At 45.7% G+C, this 12687-nt stretch overlaps 1 protein-coding gene across 20 annotated transcripts in view; it reads right to left on the minus strand.

The window, feature by feature from the left end:
• VPS13D (vacuolar protein sorting 13 homolog D) overlaps nt 1–12687 on the minus strand; it is a 316308-nt gene that overhangs the window by 39832 nt on the left and 263789 nt on the right. For 16 of the 20 annotated variants that reach the window (XM_049107151.1, XM_049107184.1, XM_049107181.1 and 13 more), the window contains 2 exons: nt 10622–10754; nt 7731–7926 (listed from right to left, as the gene is read on the minus strand). In XM_049107151.1, the coding sequence (XP_048963108.1) occupies nt 7731–7926; nt 10622–10754 (329 nt within the window). The other 4 variants (XM_049107173.1, XM_049107168.1, XM_049107171.1 and 1 more) reach the window with 4 other exon arrangements.

The following is a 12687-nucleotide window of genomic DNA, read 5'->3' on the forward strand; positions in this document are numbered from 1 at the left end:
GCCGACCTAGTGCGCACTCCTCCAGGTCCCGACCCAGCTCGGGGCCGAGCCCGCGGGAGCAAGTGGCCTTGGACAGGATGGACCTTAGGCTTCGGGGTAAGGTGCTCCTCACTCCCCACGCTGCTAAGGTGAGGGACTGAACTGGGTAAATGATCGTGAGAGGTCTCCTGGTACGTAACACAATCTTTCCAATTGTTACCTCAAGAAACCCAGTAAAAGTCAGGAGCAAACCAGGAGGGCGGACGAGGGCCAGCAGGACACCAAGGTGAAGCGTCCTCTCATGGGGCTCCCGCTGCTGAATCCACATTAGTCCACCGCTGGCGACAGGTGTTACTGGCCAGCGGGGCGACGGAGCATCAGAGCATCCCGTCGGGGAAGGAGCCCGGTACGGCGCCTGCTGGCTGGCGCATACGCGTGGGTGGAAGGAGGTGCGAAGAGTGGCACTGGTTTACATTTCTGCAAATCTCCTTAAGTCTTGCTTAATAGAAAACAGCTGCATTCTCTTATCTGCTTCTACAGTCAATCGCTGTGTGCAGTATCACACATTGTGTGGCTTCCAGAAAACTCCACCGTACGTTCATTAGAGAATATTATTATAACAATGGTTATTTAAATGTATAAAAAACAAGTTTGACCTCATGGATCCTGGGAAAGGCTGAGGTTCCCTAGGGGTCCTCACACCATATTTTGAGAGCCTGTGTTCTAAAAGGACCCACGTGGACAAATTTTGTGCTCGCTGAGACATCAGTTTCCTCTACGTATCTGAGTAAATCCGCTAAGGACAGAGACGAGGAACGCTGTTAACCCGATTTGCATTGAATTGTATAAACCCAATATAAGAAAAGTTTCCCTTTCTTTCCTTTCTCTCCTTCCTTTCCTTTTTCAGAGTATATAGTGATTAAAATGTTTTACAGATGCAATCTTATTTCCCCCTACTTGACAAGTTAGTGAGAAACTTAGCAAGAATCTGTCTTTGAGAGGCGGTCTGGCAAAACAGACTAAATGAAGGTACGAGGGCAGGGAGACTCTGGGTTCACTACCACCCCCACGCCTACCTTTTCCTGCCCCCAGGATTATAAGCTCTCCCTTGTGATGCAACACTACAGTCTACCCCCGGCCAGCCTGCTGGTCCCCTATGCACCTCACAATTACCTCACACCTGAAGCTTTTTGGGAGCAGGGGACTGGAACTCAAACCTGGCTCCTCTCTTTAAGGGGGAATTCCTAGTTCATCCTGGGCAACAAGGGATGACTCTATAAGGGAAAATCATTAGAGACGTAGTCATCAAAACCCCCAAATAAGTGACCATAACACCTTTGCAGAGGAATCCCAGAAACAGTAGATGGCTTTTCAGTTCTTCTCTAATGCACAAAATACAAATTCTTCTCAGGAAGGACTACACCATTCTACACCATTTTAAGCAAAAATCTTAAATGCAGTCCCTCAGAGTTTTACTAACCAAATCACTGAGCAAGGAAAGGGCCCAACATGTACAATGGCTGGATTGATCACTTAATTTTCAAATGGAGGAGACAAAGATCTGAAAGCACTACACACTTTCCATCCTATTTTCTTTGAGCAAAGACCTGTTGGTTGAGATACAGGGATTGTACTTAAAAGATGTACACGCATAGATTCAATTTATTTTTACTTTTGGAAACAGGATTGTGCCGTTTTCCAAAGCCAGTCATCTCTGCATGCCAAAAATGGCAAAAAACAGACACTCTCCTTTCTAGAAACGATTATAATGTACCATGACCAAAAAAGTGTTTTTTTTTCTTAACAGATAATCTTGCATAAAAATGAGTCATGGGATTTCAAAAGTGGAAAGACTCTTTTCAAATACGTGTGTGCAGGTTTCCATTTTTTTTTTTCAGCAACAGATCTGAGCTTTCCATAAGTTATGTTATAACAAGAGTGGCATCGTCTGGAGCCTCTGAGTGAAAGCAAAGTACGGTATTTACAGTTCAGCAAGAGGGAAGAAGTCTGTCTTAGAAAAAATAAGATCTCCCTGCTTGGGTTCCTATGAGAGGAATTTTAACTTATAAGGCATGAAAGAGGTTTCTAAAAAATATCTTACCCTGGAACTTCATCAGCTTAAACTCAGACCCAAGCAAGATATCCTATGTTGTGACATGGCTCTGAATGTGGTTTCTTCTGTGGGGGTTGCTCAGAAAGAGTGAGAAAATGATCCATCCACCTTGGGGCATTCTCTGGAAAGGCCTGGTTTGGCAGGATCAGGAAGTGAGACCGTATGGCTTTCACCTCCTACATACCCAAGGGTGAGCAGGAGACAGGATGGGTGGCTGCCCCATATCCAATGTACCACTTCTGGACAGCAGAGGGGAGGTATGAATAGTCCCTTCCCTCTGGACGGACACAGCAATCCTTTCTCAGTGCCACTGAAATCAAAGTCCTTCTCCTGATAAGGCTGGCATGTCCACCACTGCACTGGCTGCCCCAAGCAGCAGACCGCTACCAAGCCGATAGACAGATCGGCCCAAAGATCAGAAACTGAGCCTCGGGGTCAACTATGTACTAGGCTCTGGCTTTCCACTCGTGTTCGTTTACCTGTCTTTCCATCAATGCTCCGTGGGTCTAGAGGACTCATCTGGAAAGCATACCTTGTAGCTCTTAAATGTGAATGAGGCAGAAGCTACAGGATGACCTGGTGTATCTTTGTGAAGGGTTAATTTTGGTAGGTAGCAACTGAAAACATCTTATGAAAACAAATACAGGATGAGAGGTAAAATTCATTTAGAGTTTAAAGATAAACTTTCCCAAGCAATATCGGACTTGCTTCTGCCCCCAGCTACATGGGATGTCAGCCCACTCTCCTCTGCCTTAGGAGGAACACTGGTGGAAAAAACTGATAGCATGGGTGCATCCTGACAAACACTGTAGTTTTTATTAAGATTTGTACCTTTGGAAGTTCCCCGAAGGCTCATTTCAAACCAGTTCTGCTTAATGTGTTATGTGCAATACAAGGAAAGCAAACGGCTGCTTGCAGGGTAATTACAAGCACTGCTTCCATTAGGAAAGAGTAGTGACAGCATTTCCTAAACTCCCTTTGTGGCCCTTTCCCCAACCTGTCCAACCTGACTGCATTCAGGCTCTGGTGACCCAACAGGGTCTTTCTTCCTTTTAGTCTTAGAGAGTCATAGGTACGAAGCAAACACTGCAACAAAAAGGATGTTTGCTTGAGAAAATCCACTTCAATTTCACATCCAGGAGGCCATTAATGAAAAGTGTCTTTAACAAATTTTGGGTGGTGTCTTGGGAGTGTTTTTACTGAAAAAGTCAAATATGCCCGCCATAAATCTTTTCCGTGACATTAACCAAAAGGTTGCCCGAAAGCTCTCAGAGCAACTGGAATTTACACGTCCGGGCACAATACAGGGCTCCTGGGACTCCAGAGCGCAGCAGAGTCCTGGTGGCTATATTCTTAAGCACCGATCTATCACTACCCTGCAAACCCCCGTTCCTCCTTATCTAACTTAAATAAGGAGATAAGCCCACCACTCCTGGGCTTCACTAAATTAGTTTAAATATTTCAAGTTCTGGCAGCTCCCACTTCTCTCCCCATTTTGGGCCTTGACTAAAAAGGTGAAGAAATATTTTGGAGGAAGGTTCAGGGTCCAGCTTCATAAATCTTCATCTGCTACTTTCCCAAAATGTCATGTAACCCAAAGCCTACAACAGATGGTATTTAGAGAAATAAACAAGCAAATAAATAGCCCGGAGTCCGAAGCTCCTCCTTTCCACGTTATTTTTGCCTTCTGTTGGGCAATGGCCGCCCCTGGGTCTCTGCGGCTTTCTACCCACCCAAGTTATCCTTCCAAACACTACCGTCAAATACCAGCACACACGCAGGAGCCGGGCAGGCAGCCCAGCGGGTGCCCTGCTTTGACCTGGCCTGTTTGAAGAGCGGTGGGCTTTCGACAAGGCTTCCATGGCACCACAAGTGTGGCTGCCAGCTGTGCCATTTTCATGAACTTTACTTGGGAACAGACAAATGTGGCCCCATACACGTAGACTAGAAGATGCAACCTGAGCCAGCACAACGTTGCCTTGGAAAAGGCTTCTTATTTCGGTTCCAAACCACACATACTTGTACAGTTAACGAATGCAGCAGGGGATACTGGTCTACAACATTCATGCGGAGGCCAAAGGCTCTGCTGTCCTCCGCCCTCTTCTCCCTGCCACCCCCACCTGCCTTCCCAAGAACTATCAGATGGCATGGCAATTTCAGGGAAAAGTTGAGTGACTGTCTCTTCGGAATGCCTGCACACTCCACCAAGGAGAGGCACTTGGAAGTATTTTAGTCTAAAAGAACTCAAGGAAGGGGCTCCCTATAAATAAAATCATGTTCAAATAAACACAAAAAAGGAGCCAATATTTCCTGTAAGGCCACTTTTCAGATGGATTACTGGAAGGAATATTCTTTCACAGTTTTATGGCTTACTCTGCTATCATCTGCTTAAAATTTGAGTCATTTAAAACATAGATGCTAAGATCTAAGCCTTCACTTGGATGAAATAGTACAAAGGAAGCAGAAAGTCTTGTTCCAAGAGCAGACTCAGAGGCAGAACTCTTGGACTCCTGGGTTCTATTCCTGGCTCAGTCCCTGGGCTCAGGTCAGCCCTCGGTCAGAATCTCACTTCTAATCCCTTCAAATCATTTGTTAGTCCCTGTTGTCTAAACAGTGGGGAAAAACCCTGAGTAACACCCCTGGATCCTGTTCAATCAATTGGGATGGTTGGAGATGGTTATAACTCACTTCCAAGAAACCAGGGTGATTTATCCCTTGGTAGAACTAGTATGTTCCTAAGAGATCACAGTGTCATCAGAACAAACCCTCAGGGCACTGAAACATTTCTCCACCTGCAAGAATCTCAGTGCTCCTTTAATGTGACTTTCAAAAATAGGATTGTCCAGCATTTTATAGTTCCTTAGAACATCCACATTAAAATAACTGGTTGGGCTTCAGACCTCTGAGAGAGAAAATAAACAGGTATATTTACCCCCAATTTATAGATGGAAAAACCGAGGCTTAAGGAGACAGGGAGACTTGACCAAAGGCCTCAAACTAAGAGGGATGTGGGGACCCAGACCTGCCATTTTCCAGGCCATGTGTTCTTTTCTAACACATGGATGCTCGTTAATAACCTATTTTGGGACCCCAGACAAATGGACAGAGGGAAACTGGTCAGTGTTTCAGAAGAAGCTGTAATGCCTTGTCAGTGCAATAAAGGGTAAAGGGCCAAATCTCTTTGAGGCTCCCAATTAGACGGCCCTCTGCGTGTCCCACTCACCTCTGGTAACTTTGGCCAAGGCTCCCCCACCACTGGCTCCTCTAAGAACAAAGAGGAGATGCAGAGGCTTACTTCCCCCTCATTTAAGACTCCAGGTCTCCAGGCCGATGACTGCCTGGCTGCTTCTCGCTTACCACTAGCTTTTGTTTCTAGGAGTGAAGGGCTACGAAGAGAACTGTCTCAGGAAATCTGCAGCTAGACTTCCATTAGAATGCCTGATTACCACTGGTTTCCAGGTGAGTTGCCTAGCCTCTCTGGACCCCTTTTTACCTGGAGTATGATTCACTCTTCCCTTTTACCTGGCCAGCCTCCACCATATACTTCAGGCTTCATCTTAATTAGCACTTCCCAGGGGGCTCGGTGGCCCAGTGGATAACGCGTAGGATAACACTACTGCACTTTCCTCAACAAGTCCTTCTTGATGCCACTGACCACAGGTTAGCCAACCTCCTTCTCCCCTTCGCCTTCTCCAGTTACACAGTCTCACAGCATCCTGTACATCTCCTGTGTCATTTATCACAATTTTAGCAAGTAATTATTACTATGATTATTTGTTTTATGTTTGCTTCCCCACTGGACTGTAGGTCCTTGAAGACAGGGGCCAGTCTTGCTTCCTGCTATATTCCCAACCGAGTCCTTAGAAAATTGTCCATCAGGATTTACTGACTAGAAACGACCGGGTGACATGGCGTGAAACCTGCTACGTCAGCGCTGGGCAACCAGTGAAACTGACAAGGACAGCTTTTGTTTCTGTGGCAACCACTTTGTGCCTTTCCTGTGCTCCTAAAAAGAAGGCAAAACTTTATCAGGACTTCCAGACTAACACTGTAGAAAACTCAAATCATTTCCTTCCAGTCGACATCACTGAAGTTTCCAAGCACAAGATGATATTTTAACTTTTTTTTTTTTTTAATTTTTTTATTTATTTATGATAGTCACAGAGAGAGAGAGAGGCAGAGACACAGGCAGAGGGAGAAGCAGGCTCCATGCACCGGGAGCCCGACGTGGGATTCGATCCCAGGTCTCCAGGATCGCGCCCTGGGCCAAAGGCAGGCGCCAAACCGCTGCGCCACCCAGGGATCCCCTACAAGATGATATTTTAAAAATTAAATGCATATACCTCAGACCTCTTTTGAAACAAATCACTCAATCCCTTGACCACTGTGGGATTGTGTAATGAGATTTCTTTTGGAATTCTTAGGCATCTCCTGCTTCACTCACATGTTGCTAGGTCTCATTGTCCTAGTGGAGGTAGACTTCTGGGGCTTCCATCAGACATGGAAAAACTAACTGGAAATACTTTTGAAGCTTCCCTACTGCCCCTCCCCCCAACTTCATAAATGCTTCAAAATACACTCAAGGATCTTTTGAGCTCTGTATCTGAGAATAGAATGTAACTCAACTAACGTAAACTCTACAGATCCTTTTTTAAAAAGCAGCTGCTTCCAGATGGAAGACATTCTGGCAGAACTTATTACATGGTCCCAGTCTACAATCTTAAGCATTTCCCCTGCAGTAATGTGTCATCCGTAAGGTTTCCTGGTGACAGACACATGGCTTCATTTTAATTGGGGACGATTTTACTTCAAATCCTATTTGAGAGAGCGATAGGGTATGGACAAGGCCCAGCCCTAGACAGTCTAAAAGGGCACACTAATTCACTCACAGAGTATCTCTTCAGCAGGGAGCAGCAAAATCCTCTGGGCTTAAGTGGCGTCCAGCTTGGCTGGGAACTGTAACATTCATTATACCCTTTGTTGATAAGATCCCCAATTAGTCACTCTGAAAAAGGAAGGCTCAAATAGGCTCCTAATAGGCTCCTAATATGAAGAGCTACGTGAAAGTAGTCGGATTCTGAGGGACGTGGAGCCAAAGGGGCTACCCTGATTCTCCTTCTCTGCTGACATCAAGGCAAGAGAGCATCCCACAGCAGACCTGCCAACCTGCCATGGCTGGCACATCTGAGTGGAGAGAGAACGGAGACAGGACAGACTCACGTGGTGAACTGCACGTGCCACAGAGACTAGGAGCCAGACATGGCTTGCAGCCTGATGGTTTTCTTAATGGGCATGTGTGTGTGTGGGGGATGTCTGGTTAGTTTGGTCAACAGGGGCATCTGTAAGGGTGTAATCCTACTTCCAACTTCTCTGACGAAGGAAAACACTATTTTAGATATAAATAAATCACAGATGTAGACATAGGTTAAGATCTAGAACAATTCACGCCAGAGTTCTGTGCCTTGTTTCCATGTATTTACATTAGGCAGGTCAGAAATTTTAGATACGGGTATTCAAGTTTTTAAAAAATCACATCATTAAGGCAGAAAGTATATGATTAAACACATCGGCATAGATGAGGAGAGGCAGCAGAGCTAGGCTGGAAACTACAAATGTAACTCCCCCCACGGACACTGACCTGGGGCCACTGAGCGTGGCTGTGTCTCTCACCGCCTGGGCTGTTTCCGATGCAAAATCCAAGGCACCTGCCACTGGTTTGGTTACAGTGCCGACGAGCCCTTTCCCGAGGCCAGAAATGAAACCACTGACACCCCCTTCTGTTTTCACTCCTTCCACTGTTGAGGTTATCACACTGGTCAATCCACCAATGATACCTAGCAAAAGAGACAAGGGCTGTTGTCACCTGGCAGAGGACAAACGCAAAGTGTTTAAGGCTGAACAGCATCGATTCCATGCACCTGGCAAGGTGGCTCGGGGCAGGCATCTGTCAACCTCTCAGTAGGCTACAGGTGGGCCAACTCCAGTTGGGAAACCAGCAGACTTAGACTTGCCCACTAAGTTTAGAGTCTGAGAATATATATTACATGTTAATCTGAGGTGTGTCCCAGTTTAAAAGTATCAAAGAACACCCAAGAGGTTAACAGTGGCTACTTTCCAGTTCCTGAGTGTGGGAAGCACACAGGTCATCAGGAGAATATGCAGACAGTAGGACTAAATCGACAGTGGCCCTTGGGGAAAGCTGGGACCCCATAAAATGCAGGGCAGAGAGAACTAAATACAGAACCTCAGTTTTCCACGAACACTGCATGACTGGCCACTACCGCCAGGCGTTTGAAACAAGGTAAAAGCTACTGCACACTTTGCTGTGGTCAGGTTTAGGCAATCAGAGTAAATCATGAGGCCCTGATGAAAGGCACCCCCCTCCCACCCATAAAAGCTGCCAGTCCCCAGCCGGGACTCTCCATGGAGTCTGTTCAAAAGACTAACCTAGGTCACAAAGACATTCCAAGTGTTTTGAAAGTTGACAGCAATGACCTTAAAGAGCGTCAAAAGGGACCAGAAGTTGGCAGAGGCTGGAGAGGACACAGGCATTATGGGGAAGAAGCGGGGCCCTGTCCGGGGAGCATTTCCAGGATGTGTGCCAGGGACACTCACAGGATGTTTACCCTTTGACGGTGGGGGCATGAGGAAGCTCTCTAGACTCTTCATCTCTAGTGAGACAAATCGGTAAAGGAAATTCCTTGGGTGAGAATGCACTAACAATCCACAACGTTTCTTTTGGATTCTGGGTCCATTTGCTCCAGTGAGGCTACAGCCTTCTCCCAACCTTGTGAACCAAGTTCACGGACAGACAGACATTCCTGAACCTGGCACAAGTGGGACCTGTAGAGAAAACTGAGCAGGACTCCCAGTTTTTAAACCAAGGAGACCGAATGGATTCCGGTTCTTGCTATCTTTGAAGAATTTTTCCACTCTAGGCTACCACTCTCATGCAGTCCAGAGCTTCATGCATCCTCCTCAGATGAGGCTCTCTGTTCTGGAGATGCTGCTCATATCGTGTGAGTGGTCCTTGGTTGGAAGGGATTTTGCAACCAACCTTGAACTATTATCCATTTTCTCAGCATACTCCTGCGTCCATCTGAACAGTGAGGACAGCTAGGCTTTCTTTCCACATTCCAAGGATGCGAGGCAGACAAAGGCAATTATACATAGCAAAGCATTTTGTATTCATTAAAAAACAGCCCCTCATAGTCCCATGCACTATCATTACAGTTACTAGAAAGAATGATTCACTCTTTAACCCCAAATGGCTGCCCAACAATCAACTTTTTGAGTCCCTAAACAGATTGATTTCAGCCAAATCTTACTCCTAGTTTGATGTCTTCTTTGGGGCTACTCCCTTTCCAGTTGGGCAGGCTTAGGAAAAGTAAAGGCATTTTGATCCAACCTCACCATTAGGAAAATTCTGTCCTAAACACTGTGTCCTAAGCATGAAAAGAAATAAGATTTTCAATTATCCATATTCCTCCCTCTTCTAAGTGTAGGTAATCTAAACTTGGTCAGTTGTGATAGGACTTCTGGTAGCTTCAGACTAGTTCTAAGAATCTGGTACAAACAGTGCAATTTACTAACCATTACTAAGCAGGAGCTATATGCCAGGTATCACACGAGGCTCTGCTAGTGTAAAGGTGAACAGGAAACACTCTTTCTGCTCTCCTGACCTTCACAATCGATCAGGAAAGCAAGGTACACACAGCTGCCTAGATACATAACCCAGACTGCCACATATGCGCTAATCGGCATTAATTCTAACTGGGGACAGTTGAGTCAGACTTGTAGGTGGAGCAGGATTTTGATAGGCAAGGAAGTGAGGCAGAGGAGGGGAGACCAGAGGATTGTGAGTAAGGCTTTGGGGGCATGTCTGGGGAATACCACATGGCTCTCAGTGGCTGAAATACAATATGGCTGTGAGGCAGTGGTTGGAAAAGTTGGCTGGGTTTACATTTCCAAAGGCCTTGAATGCCAGACTAAGAAGTTGTTGAGAAAAACACAACAAAAGGCAAACGAGTAGGAGTTAAAGCATTAAAGGTCAGAATTCACACAAATTCAGAGACTTAATACGTTCATGCCACCGCCTATAACTCCTAGGCACACGGTTTTACAATCCTTGGGAATGTGCGTTTATACAAGACTCAAGAACATGTGGGCCACAAACCCGGCAGCTGGTTTGACGTTTCACTTGCCATGGAAGGAATGCTCAGTAAGCAGAAGGCAAGTCTTGAAGCAGCAGTTCCATATTCTAAAAAGGGGTTCACTCAATTATACCTTATGACACTTTGGGAAGAGAAGTCAGAGAACAGGAAGAAATTGCAGTGTGCACAAACATTCTGAAAATAAACGAAGAGCTGTCACAGGCTGTGACATTTCAGTTGCTAGGAGGGTAAAAGAAGAGAGCCTGGAAAGTACCCCAGGCTACCCAGCCAGGATTCCACATGCAATCGGAGGGTGAAAAGGGACCTCTGAGGAACTGTGGCGGAAGAGCCAGCCTCCCGGTATCACGTGACTTACCATGAGCCAGGCCGTGGATGCCGGCTACGAGGTGCTCCCCGCTTGTGGCTGCGTGGTATCTGATATACTCCCGCTCTGACTGATGCCGATTGTCCATCGTCTTCCCTAAGCCATCCGATAATGTCCCTGCGAACTGAGTGAATTTTAAAAAAAAGGAAAAGAGTTGTAAAGCCTCAGCACTATTTTTGCTATTTTAAATAAATACCTTGCCTTGCTCCTTGCTGGGATTCAGTAAATCCCCACTGAGAGAAGAGCCATATTAACTGCTGGATTACATATACTATGTGTCCCAGGATACTGGTGCTCGACTGCTCAAGCACTGGACACATACGGATTGTAGGATGCTTTACACTGGTGGACACAGGTTTGCAAAACAACTACTAAATGTCCATAATGGCATCTGCCTTCCTGAGACCTACTGCAAATTTACTGAAGAATGTATAACAAAATGACTTGGGGAAGAAGATTTAAGTGTTAGGATTCTATAATGCTAAAGACAGAAGCTCTTTGCCCCGAGAAATCCATGTGATTCAAAATAGGAAACATGACCAACTGTTGCTTTTGGGTTTGGTATCAAAACTTTTAGAGACATCAATTGCCCTAAGGCAATGTCTTTTCTTTCACTTATTCAACAAATATCGAGTGCCTAGGTGCCCAGCCCCATTGGTCAAAGGGAAAAATGAAGTACATGGGAAGGTTAACAGGTTAGGTCACCTTTCATACAAAATGGCAGACTTGAACTCATGACTTCCAAAGCAAAATCCTCCCCCACATATCAGAGAAAGATCCTATTTATCCTGGTATTCTTTTACCAAAGAAGCTGTCTCATCCATCAAAGCTGGATAAAAAGGACATAAAACTCTGTTTTGTCACAAGACAATCTGAAAAGGTTTAAAGTGACAGTTAATAAACCACAGGGTACTTATCTTCATCATTCAGGCATAAAGAGGAAAGGATATCAAATATATAATTAACCTTCTCAGGAAGGATCTACCAAAACAAGTGGTTTAAGTGCCAATGACCCAGGACTAACCTTTCAGAGAACTCACAGGAATGCTATTTAGATACAGAGCTCAGTGCAAAGATTCAAGACGAACTGCCCGCCTTGAAGACCCAGTTCAGTGGGTCTGGCCATTGGGGGGCGGGGGTGGGGTCTGTTTCATACTGGTTTAGCAAGGGATTTTTAAAAAATATTTATTTATTTCAAAGAGAGAGAAAGAATGAGAGAGTGAACATGCACAGACTCCCCACTGAGCAGAGAGCCCAACACATGGGGTTCGATCCCGGGACCCTGAGATCATGACCTGAACCAAAGGCAAACACTTAACTGACTGAGCCACCCAGATGCTCCGAGGGTATTTTTACACATTTTTACACACTCTGCTCTGGAAGCCATAAGGCCTGAAGCTTCATGATGACAGGAGAAGATGAGTTCTGGGCACAGAAGAGGGACTAGAGGAAGAACCAGTGAGTCAAGGTGAAGCAATGGTTTCTGTGGAGCAAGAGATGGGAACACTCATTCCTTTTACTCAGTCCAAGTGTTTTTATGATCTAGGGCAGTGATCCCTGACCTCTCTATAGATGTAATCCCTATCATTTGCTTTTAGTCTTGCCTCCCCTGTCACTCTGTGTCTAATTGGAAAACTAAAGTTAATGAAAATCAATCTTACAATTGCCTTTAGGATGGAGGCACCACGGGATGGTAAAAAGTCAGCAGCATGAATCACCAAATGGGGCTTTCATCAGGGATCCCATGTGAGAGCCACTGAGGGCCGTGAGTTTGAGCATCTGACCAAACTGGATTCTAGTCCTCCCTCAACCATTCCAGCAGCTACAGGAGCCTGAGCAAGGTGCCGAACTGTGGAGCCTCCCCATTGGCCTGTACAGAATGACAACAGTACCCACACTGCTGTGTGGCCAGAAGAATCGGTGACAGTGGCTCAGGGTATGGAATCTAGTGAGCATTCTTACTGTGATTATTTGTCAGCTACTAGTCCAAGGAGGAACATCCTGCACCACAAAGAAAGCTCTTCGAAGGTTTAGAATTATGGTCATTTGCACTAGGC

The sequence above is a fragment of the Canis lupus genome, chromosome 2 (assembly GCF_003254725.2).
Source record: "Canis lupus dingo isolate Sandy chromosome 2, ASM325472v2, whole genome shotgun sequence".
NCBI lineage: Eukaryota > Metazoa > Chordata > Mammalia > Carnivora > Canidae > Canis > Canis lupus.